This window comes from Xiphophorus maculatus, chromosome 5 (assembly GCF_002775205.1).
Source record: "Xiphophorus maculatus strain JP 163 A chromosome 5, X_maculatus-5.0-male, whole genome shotgun sequence".
Lineage (NCBI taxonomy): Eukaryota > Metazoa > Chordata > Actinopteri > Cyprinodontiformes > Poeciliidae > Xiphophorus > Xiphophorus maculatus.
In genome coordinates this window covers 567287-586188 of record NC_036447.1, presented here as the reverse complement: position 1 = coordinate 586188, position 18902 = coordinate 567287, and the positions used below count along the sequence as shown (strand labels likewise).

At 50.0% G+C, this 18902-nt stretch overlaps 1 protein-coding gene and 1 pseudogene across 1 annotated transcript; one reads left to right on the top strand and one right to left on the bottom strand.

Moving 5' to 3' along the window:
* The first annotated feature begins 205 nt into the window (after nucleotides 1–205).
* Nucleotides 206–14163, top strand: LOC102224365 (striatin-like). The gene is made up of 18 exons (XM_023333259.1): nucleotides 206–581; nucleotides 2606–2709; nucleotides 3248–3321; nucleotides 3419–3503; nucleotides 4807–4977; nucleotides 5069–5204; nucleotides 5284–5425; nucleotides 6092–6205; nucleotides 7515–7658; nucleotides 7729–7874; nucleotides 7996–8171; nucleotides 8364–8411; nucleotides 8752–8873; nucleotides 8947–9114; nucleotides 9269–9409; nucleotides 10176–10277; nucleotides 10354–10440; nucleotides 11406–14163. The coding sequence occupies exons 1-18, from the start codon at nucleotides 369–371 to the stop codon at nucleotides 11573–11575; spliced, it is 2343 nt and encodes a 780-aa protein (XP_023189027.1). The 5' UTR covers nucleotides 206–368; the 3' UTR covers nucleotides 11576–14163.
* Nucleotides 14164–14264: 101 nt separating this feature from the next.
* Nucleotides 14265–18901, bottom strand: LOC106700126 (annotated as a pseudogene).
* Between the last annotated feature and the right edge of the window lies 1 nt (nucleotide 18902).

Genomic DNA, 18902 nt, shown 5'->3' with positions numbered 1-18902 from the left:
TACCACTGGACTGACGGAGGACAGATCCACCTTAAAACTCTGAGGGTCATCTGATCAATAATCTGATCAATAATCTGATCAGTTGCATTGGGATGAGCGGTTGGAAGCAGCAGAGATTAAAAAAAAAAAACACACACATCCCGCGTGAATCTTCTGCTGTTTAGGTTGCGCTCTTATTGTGAAGGTCCAGCCCGGAAATGCGGTTGCGGTGTGAACGCGGGAAGCTTTGAGGTCCGTCCGTCTGACAGCTGGGTCAGGCTGTTCGGTTCTCCTCGCAGCTTCTTCATGGACTGAGGAGTCCCTGCAGCAGCGGGTGTCAGAGCCGAACCGAACCGGACCGAACCAGCCTCCTCCTCCTCGGTCCGGCCATGGATGAGCAGGCCGGCCCCGGAGTGTTCCTCAGCGGCGGCGGCGGTTCGGGTCCCGGCGGCACCGGGAGCGCCAGAGCCCCGCCGCCCGCGGACGGAGCCGCGGCCCGGGCTCACTACAGCATCCCGGGGATCCTCCACTTCCTGCAGCACGAGTGGGCCCGGTTCGAGGTGGAGCGGGCCCAGAGGGAGGTGGAGCGGGCCGAGCTCCAGGTGAGACCCGGTTCCGCTCGGCTCGGTTCGGATGCTAAATGACCTAGAGACGCTTGTTGTTGGTGGTGGTTCCGCGTGTGTGTGTCGGGAACAGGTGGACCTGCGTGGTTACGTCACATTTTTTACCTGCGGGACAAAACGCGTTAAAAACAACAGGAACAAGGGGCTTCCATTATCGGACAGAAGCTGCTCCCAAACATCGGACTCGGAGAACTCCCGTCGGTGTCCGATAAAGGGCGCACGGTGGTTGTGTGCGGGAATTCCCCGCACAGGGTGCGTTGACCGGTTCGGGTCGGTAACGCAGTTTTTACTGACATTATGGACCTAAAAATTAATCATTTATTAATAAAACAGCAGGAATATTAGAGACATGAAGGTGGACAGGATAACCTGTGATGATGATGGTGATGATGAAGGTCCAGTCAGGCTCCGGTTCTGCTGGTTCAGCATCTGGTGTTGGACCAGTGGAAGAAAAATGTTTCTGGTTTTCAACATTTCAATTGACTGAACTCTGAAAAGTGTGGAGTGTTTCTGTGTTTAACCCTGAACAGAGTCCAGATGTTCTGGTTCTGTCCTCGCAGAACATCCAGCATTCTGGAGACACAGGAGCCCAAAGAGAACCATCAGAACCGGTCAGAACTACAGATTTTATTTGTAAAAAAACTATTTTAAACCAGAGGTGTCCAAAGTGCGGCGTGTGGGCCATTTGTGGTCTTGGACGGTCTTAGACACCGACCCGTTTGACCCGTCCAGTTCAGCTGGTTGAGAATTTTAATTTCAGTCAGGATAAAAGTATTTCTGATACGATTTTCTTACAAGAGAAAATCTTTGTGTTTTTATAACCAGAAGAACTTTGTTTATCCTTTCACTGAAAAATCGACTTAATTGAGATAAAGTTTGGAATCCCTGAACGAGTCGGAGGCTGAAAGTGGGTCAGAACCAGAGAAGAACCGGGTAAAGTTCTGATTGGGACTTCCTCCTCCTCTCCTGCATTCGTCCTCTTGTTCTCCCTGGGAGTCCTCCCCTCATCTTCATCTAGCCCCCGCTGCCTCGTCTTCATCAGGAACCATAATCCCCTCGCTGCTCCAGATTCAGGCTGCAGGAAATTCCCAGTCGTCCCAGAATGAAGTGGATGATCTCTGCAGTGGGAGATTAAATAGGCAGCAGAGTGAGACCTCTTGTCAATGCGTAATCAAACTCTGATGCTAACCAAAAAAAACTCTGGTCCTCCAAACCTCGGTCTGGGTTTGGTTTGAATGCATATGTGACCAGAGACCGCTCTAAAAGCAGGAAATTGACTACAGCGCAGGGCATTCTGGGTAAATACAACCAAAGCTATCATGTTAGCCTAGCGTTGCAGCAGAAATGGCTCCTGGTCTTCAGCCAAAGACTAAAGAGAAATCCTCCAACACTAAAATCTGACGCCTCCATCTTGTTTCCATCTGGTGAAGAAGGAAGTTGCTCTCAGTGTCTTCAGAGGTTTTTGTGTCGTTTCCTTCAGTGGTTCTTGGTGCAGCGCCCCCACAGGCCAGGAGGGGAACAGGTTGGTTTGACTCAGAACCACAGCAGCTGGAGGTGGAGCAGATGTTTAGGTTCCAATAGAACTGGGTCGACCGGACTGTTAGCAGACAGGTTCTGAGTCGGGTCCGAATCAGGTCCAAGTGCTGCTGGAGTTCCTGCATCAAACATCACAAACGGAGAAATTTTCTCTGAACATTTAACATGGCAGCTTTTAACACCTCATCAGATCGGATCGGTCCTGTAGAAAGAGACCCGACGTGTCAAAGGGTCAAAGGTGGGTCAGCTGGTCTGGTTTCCCAGGAGGCTTTAAGGTCGCGACTCCCACAGGAATGAGGCTTATCCAGTGGAGACAGACTCACATTTAGACTTTACTGGTTTCAGCTCATTTCTTCTGGTTTTGGTCTTCAAACTTTCCCAGATTGTGTTTAGAGGAATTCTTCTTGTTTAGAGGAAGTTCTGTCTTGTGAAGTCGGAACGTGTTTGTGTCTCCATGCTTTCTGCAGGCGCAGATCGCCTTCCTACAGGGGGAGCGGCGAGGGCAGGAGAACCTGAAGAAGGACCTGGTGAGGCGCATCAAGATGCTGGAGTACGCCTTGAAGCAGGAGAGGTGAGGCTGCTCTCTGACTGGTGGAAAAACTGGTCCTCTGATTGGTGGAGAGCTGGTCCTAAAGCCAACTACAGATTTAAGATCAATTTTAAGTTGAATGTATCTCCATCACTAACGGTCAGCTCAGAGCCGAGTCAGTTTCTTGAAGACGTTGTTGGATCAGAGGAAAAGAACCAGAATGGTTCAGCTCCGATTGGTCCCAAACATCCCAGTTTGTTTATAAATGAATGGTTTCTGGTGGAGTATCACAGCGCTGTGTGATTGGTCTGATTCTCGTTACTACAGTTTTTTAATTCTTCCAATCAGACGATACTCACTGTTATGCTGATGATAATCAGCTCTATGTATCCATAATTCCTGATGAACCAATCCGTTAAAACCTGGATTAGTCTAAACTTCCTTCTTTTAAATTCTGACTTGACAGAAGTTGTTGTTTTTGAACCAGAACTTCTGAAAAAGAACCTGCTCAGTCAGTTACCTGATCTGGAATTAAATTGCTTTTATATGATATTTTTATGACCTGTTTACTGTTCCTCAGAGCCAAATACCATAAACTGAAATATGGAACGGAACTGAACCAGGGAGAGATCAGAGCTCCGAGTTACGACTCGGGTAAGGAGGGATGAAGGAGGGATACATGGATGATGGATGATTGGATGGATGAATGATGGATGGATGATGGATGTTGGTCTGGCTGTTTCTTTCTCAGATGAAGGCAACGAAAGCGAAGCTACCAGTCCTCCCAACAGCAGCCATCAGCTGAGCTGGAAACAGGGACGGCAGCTGCTCCGACAGTGAGTACACATACATACACGAACACATTTACATGTACTTCCATACAAACTGACGACTTTAAGTCTTCCATTCATTTCAGTGGCTGCACTCGTGCTGAAGCCAGACATTTTCCCAGGCCAGTACTAGTTACACCAAACCTGAACCAGAACTTAATAATTCACATCTCACCTCTAATCCAACCAGTATAACTGAACAAAAACTGAGAACCAGGAAAATGTCCTCACTTCCAGAGATGACCTCAAACCGTGGGTTGAAGTGGTGAAAGTGGTCCTCAATATGTACTTATACAAGTACACACACACACGCACACACACACGGTGTGATGTGTGTGAACCCATCAGGTCTTCTTACTACAGACCAACTCTCTTAATGGAAACCAGCAGCACCGGTCCACTGGCACCAGTTTGAGTTCCTGACTGCTGATGGTTCTGGAAGATCGGACCACAGATCCAGTTCTGACCTGAAGGTGGGAAATCTACAGCATAGATCTGTGTGTGTGCTCAGTTCACTGTGCTTAAAAAGGCTGGGATATCTCAGCGTCGTCTCCCTGGTGGTGATGACGAGCGTTCCCATCTGAACTACCTCTGAACAGCCGCCCAGCTCTGGGAACGCCGCCCCGCTCTGGGAACGCCACCCCGCTCTGGGAACGCCACCCCGCTCTGGGAACGCCACCCCGCTCTGGGAACGCCACCCTGCTCTGGGAACGCCGCCCCGCTCTGCTGTTTTGTCCCGGCAGCGTCTGGGAACGCTGAATGGAGGATTGTGTGTCGGTGCGACGGGAGCGACTGGTACGGGGGGGGGGCTGCAGGCTGTTCAGGAACGTCGCTTCACATCGGACCGGGCCGCTCCGCTGGCTGACAGAGCCGACCCGGACCGATCCAATCTGGCTGAGCAGGAATTCTGGGACTCTAGGTAAACTATCTGCTGGTTCTGATTGGGTTCTGAATGTTGGGAATATTTGACACTGATTTCCTCATGAGAGAGTGCTGCTGCGGGTTCATCATTCCCTCCGGATCAGAACATCTGGGTCCAGATGGTTCTGATGTTCTGATGCCTTCACTGTCCGATCTGAGACAGAAAACGGATCGACTTCAGGATCGGATCGTTCGGCTCGCTGCCAGGGAATTTCTGGAGGACGGGTCGGAGTTCTGAATAGAACCTTAGTTCATGTTTGGACTGATCAGGCAGAACATTATGACCAGCGAGAGGCCGCAGACCAGTCAGGGAGCGTACACTGGTCATACTGGGAAGTTCTGCAGAACTTTTTCCTGGTCCGCTCTAACTCCCAGCCCGTTTCCCCAGGTACCTCCAGGAGGTGGGATACACCGACACCATCCTGGACGTGAAGTCCCAGAGGGTTCGGGTTCTGCTGGGCCTGTCCGGAGAACCTGGAGACGGCCCGCCGGACCGGAGAACCGGGCCCATGGTAAACGGAACCGAGCCGTCCTCGTTGAAGGACAGCGGCATGATCAGGTAAGAACCGAGCCAGAACCCGAAATACCCAGAACCTTCAGAGCCCTGATAAACCGGGTCTCTGTGCTAACTGGGTCGCCTGTCCCTCCAGTAAACCGGACCTGTCGGACCCGGCTACGGTCCTGGAGGCGTTCAGGTTCATTGAGAGCGCCGCGGCCGAGTTCAGCGACGAAGATGAGGAAGAGGACAGCGAGTCCAAAGACAGAACCGTTCTGGACCTGGCTGCCGTAAGTCCAGTCTGTCCTTGTTGGGTCTGTGAGCAGAGCCGGGTTCCTGTGACCCAGACCCGGGTTCTGATGGTTCCAGATGGTGAGGAAGAAGCTGCCGTCGTCCAGCGCCTCTGACCTCAGCGACGACCCCGACACCGAGGAGGCGCTGAAGGGCTTTGACTTCCTGGCCAGTCCGGACGAGCTGGACGGGTCGGATCCGAGGAGAGGGGAGGACTGGGGTGAGCCGGCCGGGTCGGGTCCAGCAGAACCTTATCAGAGTCTGGTCTGACATACAGCAGTAAATCGGGTCGGTTCTTTATTTAAAGCAGTTTGTTTTCCAGAAGCTGCAGCTCAGCCGGTTTCCTCCAGAACCTCCTGATCCGACTCTGACCCGTGTTCTGGTACTTTAGCAGAACATCTCTCCTTCTCTCTGGTTGCTTAGCAACCCATGATGGAGGGCTCTCCCACGCAGCCAATGATTCAACACCTCAGTGTGACTCAGAGCTGCTTTCACACGCAGCCAGAACCGCTCAGAACTCAGAACCGGGCCCAAACGGACCAGACCGGATCCAGGTGCTGGTCTGGTTCCGGTCTCAGCTCACTGTTGAACTTCAGCTGTTGATCAGAATCGGCCCGGTTTACTCCCAGAACAGCTGGAAGGAGAATCAGTAGAAATGCTGCTCAGCGGCTCCCCCTGCAGCTCAGATGAAGGAACTGCAGCACTTTACACTTTATTCATGCTTTTATTTTCTTAAACATTTTGATTTCACTTCCTTTTCTTCTGATTCTTCTTCTCTGTCTGAACTATTATTATAATTACAGAAATATGATCAGCTCCAGACTGTAAGCATCTTGTTCACGTTCTGTTGGACCTGCTGTGATGTTCTGATGGTTCTGACCCACAGAGAAGGAGGAGCCGGCGGCTCTGGGAGAACTGGGCTGGGACGTGGACCAGAGCCTGATTGCCCAGCTGAAGGAGCAGTACAGGAAGGAGAGGAAGGGGAAGAAAGGAGTGAAGAGTGAGTCCTGATCCAGCTGCTTCCCTTCAGGCTCCGTTCCAGGTTTTCCAACCTGCTGGGTTGATTTTCTGGAGGAGGATTTTCTATGTTGATTTTTCTTCTTCTTTTCAACTTTTTCCTCTTTTACTCTGTCAGACAGCGCCTCCTGCCACATGTGAAGATAAATACATTTTATTTCACAGTTAAATCTCAGATTAAAACTGAAAATTCAACGTGGTTGTTACAGAATAGAATAGAATAGAATAGAATAGAATAGAATAGAATTCAACTTTATTGTCATTGCTCTGTCACAAGTACAAGCAATGAGATGTAGTTTGCATCTATCCAGAAGTGCTCTACGAGATATAAATATTTATTTACAGATGTACAAGACTATGTATGTATGGACTATAAGGGGTTATAGCAAAGAGATATAGATATTGTGTATAAATATAAATATGGGAGCTATATGCACAGATTATACAGAATATACAAAAATGTTAGGGAATGGATTATAGATAAATAATGGCAGATAAAATGTACAGGTTGTATGTGTGTGTGAAGAAAACAGTCCGTGATGTGTGTGTGTGTGAGGATAGTCCATGTGTTATTGTTGTATGAGAGGATAGGGGAGTACAGTCCTTATAGTTTATGTTTTATTTTATCAATTTATATCAAAAACAATTGGTAAATAAGAGTAAAAGAAACAATATTATTTTAGAAGAATAGAATTCTTGGGAAATTATTATTGTCCAGAATTATTACCCAACCAAGTTTTTTTGTAAAAACACAACCCTGTTCCATAACACATTTAGATGTGGTGTTTATGTTCTCTACTATGATTATGATCCTGTATGTTTCTTTGTTTTAAATAAAGTTATTGAGGGAAAAAAGAAAACATGGGGAGAGGAAATGGACCTGCTGTGTAAACGGACTTCAAAATAAGAGCAGTCGTTAGCTCAAACTTAAAACGCGTCAAACTTTATTCAACTGATCATTAACAACCCAGCCGAGTAAATTAACATTCAGAATTTATCTGGAAACCGTAGTAGAAGCTAAATGCGCTACACGTCTTTAGAGTTAGCAAATGTGCTAAAGCACTACGCTAAGTGCTAGCTCTGCTGTTTGCAGCGTTTCTGGAGCATCTCTGACAAACTGTTGGTCATTTTTCACCTCAGAACTGCTAAATCTGTTTTTTGCCTTCACAAAAGCTGCTGCCTCATAATTTTTCACACCTTGGAGGTGTTGATCTCTTTAGGCCACGCCCCCTGGAGACACAACATGCCTGATGATGTCTGGTTCTGTTGCTTCCTCCTCTCCTCTTCCTCAGGGCCGAACCGCTCCAAGCTGCAGGACATGCTGGCTAACCTGCGGGACACCGAGGAGCCCCCGCCCCTGCCGCCGGCCGTGTCGCCTCTGTCCCGACCCAGCGTTCCCAGACTGAGCGAACAGGAAGTGGGCCGGCCGGATGACGGTAAGCTCCGCCCCCTCCGCCGCGCCGGTGCGCCGCAGCCCGACTACATTCCTGCTGTTGGTCCCTGCAGAGCCGATGGCGTTCCTGCCGTCCGGAGGGAAGTCCTTCATCCTGGGCAGAGTGGACGAGGCCGTCTCCAACGAGCTGGAGCTGGGAGAACTGGGAGAACTGGCCCAGCTGACGGTCGCCAACGAGGCGGAGAGTCTGGGATACGATGTGAGTCCAGAGACATGTTCCTGTTGGATAGTTGGATGATCGGTTGAATGAGCAGACTGGTTGGATGAACAGACTGGTTGGATGAACAGACTGGTTGGATGACCATCTCGTGTCTCCCCAGATGGCCTCGAACTCTGAGGCTCTGCGTAAAACGTGGAACCCAAAGTTCGCCCTGCGGAGCCACTTTGACTCGGTGCGCGGCCTGGCCTTCCACCCGGTGGAGCCGGTTCTGGTCACGGCGTCCGACGACCAAACCCTGAAGCTCTGGAACCTGCAGAAGACGGCGCCGGCCAAGAAGTGAGGCGCCACGCCCTGAATTTGTAACTGATGTAATTCTCAGTCTGGCCTGAGGAGGGCAGTGTTTCCTGATGGAGCTGCTTTAATGTGATGAAGATGATGAGAGGCGGAGAAGGTTTAGACCCAGTTTTAGACGCTGGGAGCTATGGGTTGGACTGGGTTTCATCTGAACTTCCTGTTCTGTTCCTCCAGGTGTGCAGCGTTAGACGTGGAGCCCATCTACACCTTCAGAGCTCACAGGTGAGCCGCCCCGACCCATGACCCCTGGCCCCATAGACACGTTTCCCAGTTCAGCATGTTTGGTTCCAGTTGATCCAGTCCTGGCTTTCCTGTCTGCTTCCTAAAGACGACTGAATTACACCCTGCAGACTGAAATCCGCTCCACGTTTTCCTACAAACGTTCCTGTTTTTATTACCATAAAATATATCAGATTTCCACACCTGATTGGTTCAAATCAGACTCTATTGGAATATTTGGATTGGATCAGAACCCATTAGAACATGGACCGGGTCAGAACCTGCCAGGACTTGGTTTTGGCCGGGTCAGAACCGGTTCTAACGGTACTGTCTCTGTGTGCAGCGGCGCCATCCTCAGTGTCACCCTGAGCTCCAGTGGCGCCCAGTGCTTCAGCGGCGGATCGGACGGAACCATCCAGAGCTGGAACACGCCCAGCCCCAACATCGACCCGTACGACTCCTACGGTACGGCGCCGCCGGCCCGGCCCAGTCCGGTACAGCCCTCCTCTAACGATGGCTTGTCTGTGTCCGGCTACAGAGGCCTCCGTCCTGCGGGGGGCGCTGCGCGGCCACTCGGACGCCGTGTGGCGCCTGGTCTACAGCTCGCCTCACCACCGCCTGCTGTCCGCCTCGGCCGACGGGACGGTCCGGCTCTGGAACGCCGCCGACGTCTCTCCGGCGCTGGCCGTGTTCAACGGAGACGGAGGTGAGGACCCACATCCACACATGTGGCGGGCCGGTTCTGGCCCGTGAGCCTTGGGTTCGACAGCAGCGGCAGACGGTGTGGTTCTGTTAGAGAAGTTCTGCTGATGACCCAGTCGGGTCCAGGCTGCAGACCCTGTGTTGTGGTTCTGTTGCAGACCTGGGGGTCGCGACCTCTGTGGACCTGGTGAGCAGCGACCCGGCCTACATGGTGACGTCGTTCAACTCGGGTCACATCGGACTTTTCAACATGGAGACGCAGCAGCTGGTTCTGAAGTTCGACTCCGCCGGGCCTGCAGGTAGGACGGGCTGGAGAGAAAACGCGGCTCGGATCGGGAGCGGCTGAGCTCCACATTATTGTTCCAAATAGAACGAACAGCGCCACCCTGCTGTGCTGCTCTGCATTACATTATTCTGCATGAAGCTTCCAACTATTAACTGTAAAGTTCTTGATTTTATTCAGAATAAAACTTCAAATCCCAGCAGGAGCAGCTTCCCGAGCTGCTGCTAGGGGGCGCCGCTTCCACAGTTACACCGGATTATTAATCCTGTCATAAAAGAAGGACATGGGTCGTATTCTCAGCATGTCATTCGTTCATTCATTCATTCATAAATGTCACAGTTTCAAACTAAATACTTAATTAGCAAACAAAATGTTTAGCTTCCAGCTAAATATTTAACCTGTGATGAAACAGTTTTTGGCTAAATATGATGTAAACATTTAGCATGAAGCTAAATAATTAGCTGATCTGGTTCCATTAATGAATGAGTGAAATGAAATGGTGAAAATGTTTCTGTCAGGCTAAATAATCCAAACATGGCTGTTGGTTTCCTGTGAGTTTTCCCAAACGGCTCACTGTACTCTGGTACTGGTCGGATCCGGATCCGACCCGGTCCCGCCCACCAGGGGTTAGTGGACCTATGATAGTTCTGTCTGGGCCGGATTGGTTCTGAATGGGTCCGGATTCTTCATTGGGTCCATTCCAGCCCATACGGTTCTGTTTCTGGGTCAGCCGGGTTCTGGTGAGGTTCTGGTTCTGACCCGCTGGGTTTCTGTCTCCCCAGAGTGTCCCTGTAAGATCAACCGGGTCCTGAGCCACCCCACGCTGCCCATCACCGTCACCGCCCAGGAGGACCGCCACATCCAGTTCTTCGACAACAACACAGGTGGGAGCGCCGCCCTGCTGGTTCCGGCCGGATCACCTGCGGTTCCGTCTCCTAACCGGGTTCTGTGTTCCTGAAGGTAAACCGATCCACTCCATGGTGGCGCACCTGGACGCGGTCACCTGCCTGTCTGTGGACCCGAACGGGCTCTACCTGATGTCAGGAAGTGAGTCTCCTGCAGCGACTCAGCCCGGAATCACACCGGAACATTTTCCTGACCCGCTCAAAGCGATCCCGGCTCCGATTTCAGCGCTCCGCTTCGTGTTCCTCCGCCACGTAAAATCCCAGGAAACCAGGAAGTTCCTGGAACGCATGAAACGTGGAAAACTATAGGAACCTGAGCTACAACTGATTATCTCAATAATCAATTATTCTGGCGATCAATCAGAAAAATTGGCTCTTTCTGCAGGTTGTTCAGTTAAAGCTGCACAAACTTTTAGGAGTTTTTTTATATACATTTGTTGAAACTGTCAAAAGTTTGACACAAATATTGTGTGAAAAAGTTGATCTCTTTCTGCGAGCGCAAACAGGAAACAACCAATCAGAGCCCGGAGGCGGGTCTTAGCGCTGTCAATCAGGATCTTGTGACGTTGCCTATGTCCTTCTGCCTCTCATTAGCAGCGAGTACATGAGGGTGATTGACAGCGCTAAGCCCCTCCCCCTGGCTCTGATTGGTTGGTTTTGGTGCGTTTCTTCAGACAGCAGCTCAGGGAAAAGATGCGACAGTTTGAACAAATATGTTAAAAAACATTCTTTATAAAAGTTCAATATTGCAGCTTTAACAATTTAAGCTTCTTAATAGAATAAATGCATTAAAATAAACAAACAATTCCTTTTAAAATAAGAAAATAAACATTTTATTGCAGTAACAGCATTCCTTTAGTGAATCTTAACCAAACTACAGAATTTTACATATAAAGATGTTTTCATCTTAAATGTAAAATATTAATATTTATTCTTCAGGTTTGGCTTCATTTCTGCTTTAAATTCTCCAGTTATTGACTAAATGAATCAGGTATGATGCTCTGGGCGGTAGTGGGATCGTTTTCCCAGGACGGCAGCTCCTGCTTCCGGAGGAACTAAAATATTCCCAGGAATGTTCTGCGTGCTGATTGGCTGTCTCCCTGCCAGGTCACGACTGCTCCATCCGCCTGTGGAACATGGAGAGTAAGACCTGCATCCAGGAGTTCACCGCCCACCGGAAGAAGTTTGACGAGTCCATCCACGACGTGGCGTTCCACCCCACCAAGTGCTACATCGGCACCGCGGGCGCCGACGCGCTCGCCAAGGTCTTCGTATGACCCGGATCCGCGGGGGCTGCCGCCGTGCTGACCCGGGCGGACTTGGTTGGACCCGGCTGGACCGGGCTGGAGCCGGGCCGGCCGTGTCCCGCCCCGACGCTCCGAGGGAACCAGGAGGAACCGGAAGCAGCTTTTGCTCCGATCCCGGTGCGGCGTTCCGCTGCCGGGATTTCTCTGTGTTTATGACGTGCCTTTTCCTCAGAGCAGACGTTCCTTTAGCCGTTCACCGGCAGAACCCGGCCAGAACCATGAGCAGAACTCAACGGGTCCAGACTCAGCCCTCCGGTCCGGTTCTGTCCCCAGCAGGCCGACCGCAGCATCGACGCTGCAGAGTTTTCCTTTAAAGTTTCATTCCAGTTTGTTTCAGGACTTTTCTCTCCGTGAGTCGTTTCAGTTCTCCTGGAGTTCTGGACCCGGTTCTGGCCCGGTTCCAGGCAGTCTATCGGACTTGTTGCACTGCAGAGGAAATCCTGCGGCAACGCTCAGATTCTTATTGTTTCTGTGGCCCTCCGGCTGAGCGGCCGGTTTGGTGTCGGATGTTCTGGTTCTGGTTGGTTCAGTTTGTTTTCTCCATTTGTTCCTGCTGGGATGTTTCCGGAGTCGTTCGGCGAGGAACGCCGCTGCAGACATGGGAACAGGAAGTGTACAGTTTGTCCAGGGAATCTGGAGGAAACGGGACCTGAAGGGAATCTTTCCCGATGTTTTCTTCTTCCTGATTCTGAACGAGCTGAAGGAAAAGTTCAGCTCTCCGGGTTCCTGAGGAAACGTTCCTCAGTTTTATCTGTTTAACTTTAAGCTTCCAGAACATTTTTCCAAGCTGGATCAGCTGATTGTTCCAGAGGCGACAGGAGAGAAAAATCTGCAGCCGATTATTGGATCACATTCCCACCAGATTCCGATGTCGGGGGAATTTCTGGAAATCCGGTCCGGTTCTTCTCTGAGCCGATCAGTCCAGTTAGGAGATAAAAACCAGGAATCCTGCAGACCAGTTTGGAAAAAACAGAAACATAACAAAGGGAATGTTTTATTTTTTATTACTGTGGAAACAGGAGCCAGAGGTGTAAAAAGTGTGGCCCGGGGGCCATTTGTGACCCGCTGGACTGTGTTTTGCGGCCGTCCTGACCAGCTGGGAAATGTTTAATTAGGATGAAATTATTTCTAAAGTTATTAAAATCATCTTCCAGTAATCAAATCGACCTGCTAACCTCCACTCTGAACCCAGATCTGATTTAATCTCATAGATTAAACTTTGCTAAACATGTGAGAACAACACTTTCATTCTATTGGCTCAGAGGTTGCCAGGCGACTGTGGCAAGTGTCATTTTCGTAAGCGAGCAGAGACTAAGTGTGAGTGCAAGGAGAAGTTTAGAGTACAAGCGTTACAAGATTTGAGAAGAAAGACGTGAAGTCCTGCTTTCAAAATGAAAATGTGTGCTCTTGAATTATGGCAGGAAAATGTCCCCATATGTAATCATTTTCACACATTTGTAGACGTTTGCCACGTCTGGCTCCTTCTGCTGCAGGATTATGACGCACGTCTCACGTTGATGACGTAGAAGTCGGATAAAATGCGACGTGATGGTTCAGGCTGCAGACGCTCTGAAAACCATCGGATACGATTCAGTTCCACATCTGGATATGGGACAAATCAGAACCTGCTGAGACTGATGTGGGTCGCATCTAAAGGTCAAAGGTCCTCCTCACTAGTCCTAGCATTCTGTCACTGGAGCTCCCTTAAGGCCAAACATGCTTCATAAATAACTTTTATCTTTTCCACATAAAATTCGGAGAAAATTCTTCCAATTTTAGAATTTGGAAGAATTTTCCAAAAATGGCGTCAGTAAGGGGCTCAGGATTCCTGGGGAAACCGGGCCTGATCCCTGATGATCCCTGATGATCCCTGCTGATCTTTATCCATCTGTAGCCATAAAGCCAGCAGCTGATGGAGGTTTTAGGCTCCTGATCCGTCAGATGGTTCTGGACAGGCTGCTGCGCCACAGGAAGTGATGTCTGAACCAAGATATTCACAGAACTGAGATATTCTGAAAGGTCCAAATCAAGACGTGACGTCCCAGGACACAGAACTGTTTTTAGATCAACCTTCTTTGACACATTTTGTGGCAGAAGGAGGAAGAATTTCCAGATTCCAGGCCGGAGTGGGAATCCTGCAGGAACCCTAAACTCTGGTTTGGATCAGTTTGGCTCTGGATGGTGAGCGGGACGAGGATGTGACAGAATATTTTCAGGAAAAACGGATTTCTTCCCGTTTCCCAGCTGTGATCTGTTCCTCCTCCAGGCGGGTCGCTCTGGAACACGATTCCTGGTCCGGTCCGGTCCATTACGGGTTTAAAAGTCAGGAGATCAGTCGGACCTTCAGGAACCAAATAAAACCTCAGGAACATTCAGCTGACCCAGATTCTCAGGCCAAGAACCAAACTTCAGACCCGGTTCTGGTTCTGGCTGTAAATCCTCCTCCTTCTTCTTCTTTGGTTTGTACAGGTGACCCGCTGTGGCCGTGCTGCTGCTCATGTGTTGCTTTCTTTTTCTCATGTATCACTAACAATAAAGGAGATGTTGAATGTCACAAATTCTGGTTCCGGTTGTTTTGACAGTCGGATCAGGAAGCAGAAAAGTTTCCAACCAAACTCATTTTAATTTAATAATAATGCCACTGCTTTTCATGTCAAACTGAATAAAAACTGAAATGTCACTTTATTTGGAAACATCCTTCTGGTGCCGGTCCAGTTGGGCTTTCAGATCCGGTCGGACTTCCTCCAGAACCTTCTGGGTGGCTTTAAAGGGAAACTGGAACGGCAAGATGCCGGCGGCCTCCAGGTCGCCCTTCAGGCTGCGCAGCAGCTGATCGTATTCCTGCAGGACGGACAAGCGGGACGTCAGAGACAAGCAGGACGTCAGAGACAAGCGGGAAGCTGCAGGTACACTGACCTGGGCGCCCTGGTCCAGGTCCAGCTGCAGAGCCTCCATGGCGGTCCGTTTGGACTCCAGGATCTCCTGGAAACAGGAAACAGGTTTCAGACTCGGATAATCCCAGGAGAACCGGAGTCACTCCTTCACTTCCTGAAAGCTGCTAGTTCACATTAGAACCTGGAATTAGGCCATTCTGCTAGCTTATGTAGCAACATGCTAACTAGCTTCTAGCAATGTTAGCTTAAAGTTTTACTCCATGTTTTCTGAGGAGGAGTTTCTCAACTATTATGAACCTGGTGGCGACTCTGTGATGTCATCAGTTCAGTTGCTAAGCTAACACTCTGTGATGTCATCAGCTAGGTTGTTGCTAAGCTAACGAACTCCTTGCTGCTGTGCCTCCAACATTCCAGAGAAACCAGAATGATGAGTTCAGTGCGGAGGATGAAGATTTCTCTTCTTCCAGACCTTCTCCTCTCCTGCAGGGCGGATTCTAACTTTGTGTTCACAGGAAGCTGAAGAAGAGCTGCTGCCGTGTTTGGAGGCTGCAGACAGGAAGTACTGAGAGTAGAAATACTTCAACGTGTTTTTGCGCCAGTAAAAGTAAAATCTCAGGCAGCTGACTGAACAACCGTCTGGTTTCCCTTCAGGATGAATCAGCTGTTCCTGAGTTAAACTCCTCCCGGTGTTTCTGCTCCTGATCAGAACCTGTGGAGAAGTTCCGGTGCCGCCCAGCGGAGCGGCCCTCCGGCCTCTTACCTGCAGCTTGAGGGCGGCGTTGCTGCGCGCCGTGGGCTCCACGCTGCAGACGGACAGCGCGGCGCTCAGCTGCGCCTCCTTCTTCTCCAGAGTCTGGCTCAGCGCCTCCATCTTCCTCTGCAGCAGGATCTTCTTCAGGCCGCTCCTCTGCTGGACGTCCAGGATGCTCTGAGTCTGCCTCCTCAGCAGCTCGTCACGCTCCTGCTGCACCTGCAGGGAACACCTGGAGGGGTCGGCAGGGAGGAGCAGGAGGAAGAGGAAGGAGCAGGAGGGAGGAAGGAGGTTTACCTTGTGGAAGGCCTGCAGCAGCAGCTCGTGTTCCACCGTCAAGTCTCTGAGCTCCTGATCAACCAGCTTCTGCTGAGCTCGGTACTCCTGCTCACACACCATCATCATCATCATCAGCAGCACCATCAGCGCTGAGCAGCTTCCAGGTGTTGGCTCCGCCCCCTTACCTCCATCCTTTGCTTGGAGTGCTGGTGCTCCTGTAGCCGTCTGTGCAGCTCCGGCAGCTTCTGCTGGACCTCCTGCAGCGTCGTCTTCAGACGCTGGTTCTCCTGCTGAGCTGCTGAGATCTTCTTCTCCCACCGCAGCTTCTGGTTCTGCAGCTTCTTCAGCTCGCCCTGGAACAGAGAGGGAGGGCTCAGGGGATCCAGAGGGATCTACTAAAGAGGATCCAGAGGGATCTACTAAAGAGGATCCAGAGGGATCTACTAAAGAGGAGCGCCCGGCACTGGAAGCGGCGTTGCGATTGTTCATCTACCTTCCAGGTGTGCTGCTCGTAGTGCTTTGTGTCCAGGTATTCCTCAAACGTCCCTTCCGTCCGTTCTCTCCTGCTGTCGTGTTCCTTGTTCAGAGACACCAGGTGACATTTCCTGAAGGTGTCGATCTCCGTCAGAGCGTTCATCAGCTTCCTCTGGAACATCTCTGCCAGGGACCGCGTGGTGACCAGCTTCTGCACCTCCAGCACTGAACAGGAGCGATGAGGAAGACCAGGAAGGAAACCCGGGAGGAAGCATCGAACTGCACTCACCTTGCATCCGGCGCTCAAACTCGCCGCCGAGCCTCATCAGCTCCCTCTGGTGGTTCTGGGGAGGAAGAGCAGAATGAGACAGAAGCCAAAGCTTGAAGCAGCAGCAGAGGATCGTCTCCTCACCAGCTTCAGCATCTTGATGGAGCTGTGCTCCTGGAGCCTCTTCTCCTTGTTGTCCATCTGCAGATCCCGGAGCTGCCGCCGCAGATCCAGCTCCAATTCCGTGTTCTGCTTCTGCTGCAGCGAGCGGGACGTGACGGCGTCCGTCTTCACCGCAGAGACGGCGTTGTGCTGCTCAGTCAGGACGTGCTTCATCTTCTGCTTGTAGACCTGAAAACCCGACACCGAGTCAGGATCGGACCGGGAGAACAGCAGGACCAGTGGATTGGTGGAAGACTCACAGTCATCTCCTCTCGGTGTTTCTCATCGACCTCTGACCTCTCTGCAGTCGTACTCCTCAGCTCGACCTCGGACTCCTCCAGGTTCTTCTTGGTCGTCTCCCAGACGGTCTGGGTCTTGTTCCGCTCCAGCTGGAAGAGGCTCTTCTCCTTCCTCACCGTTTCCAGCTCCTCCTGGATGCGGAGGGCGAAATCCCACAACTGCAACACATCGCAGAATCAGGGCGGGATTAACCAGGGAACTGCAGAGGAATTAATCTGTCAAACCGACCCGGTTATAAATGGAAAAATAAGTAAGTTACTTTAAGTTTGGGCCTTCAGCCAATCAGCACCAAGGAAAGCGAATGGATCGGCTGCTTCGCAAATGCCAGCCAATAGCGTGTCAGATGTCATCAGGGTTAGAACCAGGAAGTAATCAGATTTTCATTAAACAGTCTGGAGCTCCACAGACAGAGTCCACTGTACGGTTTTAGGAAAAGATAAACTATTATCTGACTTTAGTGGCAACTCATTTCAAACATGTGTCTGAAAACAGGAAACATTTACTGCTTTGAATAATGAGACTGCTGCTGTCTCATTATAATGTAACTTTATAACATTATGGATAAAGTTGGGTCACGGCAGAGCGCTGCATCCCTGGCGCTCATTTATTTAACAAAACTACGGTTCAAATTCCTCACAGGAAGCTTCATCATGTTCTGTAGTTCTACCAGAATTAAGTTTTAAATTTTAGTTCCTGCAGTTCCTCCACCATCTAACAGTAACATGTTTGTTCTGCCGGTTTGTACCGGTTCCATCAGGTCCAAACTCTGGGTAAACATCAGCTAGCCTTGTTAGCATCAGCAGGAAGTGCTACCTGATCCTTGGACATGTCTTGTATGGGCGCAGAGTCCAACAGCATGAAGGGGTTCAACTTCCCGGCTTTCCCCTTTTTGCCCTTTTTGCCTTTCTTTGGAGGCTGAAGAAGGAAAACACGATTTGAGCTGCTGATGCTAAGCTAACATGCTAACAGGACATAATTCAGAATCTAACAGTTAATAAATTATGCTCCTAATACTACTGAACATTATGATGCAGTTACCAGTAAAGTGTAAACATTTTCTCACCATTGTGGCTCAATAATCCGCTTCTCCCAGCAGATGAAAATATAAAAACTGTGGATTTGATGGGAAACGCAAGTTTAACTGTTTCTGTTGAAACAAACCAGAATGTGCTGCCATGGCAACGGGATTACAGGTCCAAAGACATTTAAAACATGCAGCATTTACTGTACAGTACTCTGAAATACAACCAAAACGGGACATATTTAGAAAAATGTCGTTATTATAAAGTCTTACAGTTATGTAGAGAAAATACATTTAGTTCAGTGGATTTGATTGTTTTCCTATAATCTCATAATTACAGCAGATTGCTTGTATTTTGTGTTATTCTGTGGTTGAATCTCTTACACTGTCATCTGTTGGGGCAGCAGCATCAGAACCGGGGATTTGAGAAGGCTGGTTCTGTTCTGGTCCTGGTTCTGTTCTGGTCCTGGTTCTGTTCTGGTCCTGGTTCTTTTCGGGGGACGACATAAAGGGGGAAAGACTTTGACTATCCTCTTCATGAGATTGTATTGGGAAAACAGAGCGTCTTCAGTCAGAGGCTTCTTCAGAGTCACTGTAATACAGACTGCTGCAGCAGATCTTTCCTGGCAACAGCCATCAGCATCGGCAATAACGTTTTGAAGAATCTGAATTAATGAGCTACAACAAGGTTTGATTTTCATTTGGGTTCAATAAAGTTTGTTTGAATTAGAAATTTGAGTTTGGATTTATTTTTTATGGAGCCTCCAGTGCGCTGTGCTCCAGTAGGGGGCAGTAAAGAAGAGTTGGTCTCTGATTGGTTGGAGTTGATGCGACGTAAACAAAAGCTGAGCCCAAACTCTTCTCGGCCGCTAATGGAGGTTTTAGGTTAGAGGCCAAAGGTTAAAGGTTAAGAAACGCTGGTCCTTCGGGGAGCCTCTGCCCCGCTGCTTTAGCTCCGGTTCCCGCGGTCCACGTCGTGTTTTAGGCTCCACTGCTGGGAGGCTAATGTGGCTTAAGCTAGCTCAGAGCTAAAGTCCGGTAGCTTTTAAATGGAGTTCGGTTCGGTTCGGGAACTGATCCAAGTTTAAACAGCGGTTGAGTTCGGGCCCCGGAGCCGCCATGAGCCGTTCCCCGGTGTGACTGAAGGG

What these genes read in the sequence shown, in the direction of transcription:
- LOC102224365 (XM_023333259.1), top strand. Translation starts at nt 369, where the DNA reads ATGGATGAGCAGGCCGGCCCCGGAGTGTTCCTCAGCGGCGGCGGCGGT. An exon ending in AAGGACAGCGGCATGATCAG is followed by an intron (nt 4,978 to 5,068) that starts GTAAGAACCGAG and finishes CTGTCCCTCCAG; the next exon opens with TAAACCGGACCTGTCGGACC. An exon ending in CGACTCCGCCGGGCCTGCAG is followed by an intron (nt 9,410 to 10,175) that starts GTAGGACGGGCT and finishes CTGTCTCCCCAG; the next exon opens with AGTGTCCCTGTAAGATCAAC.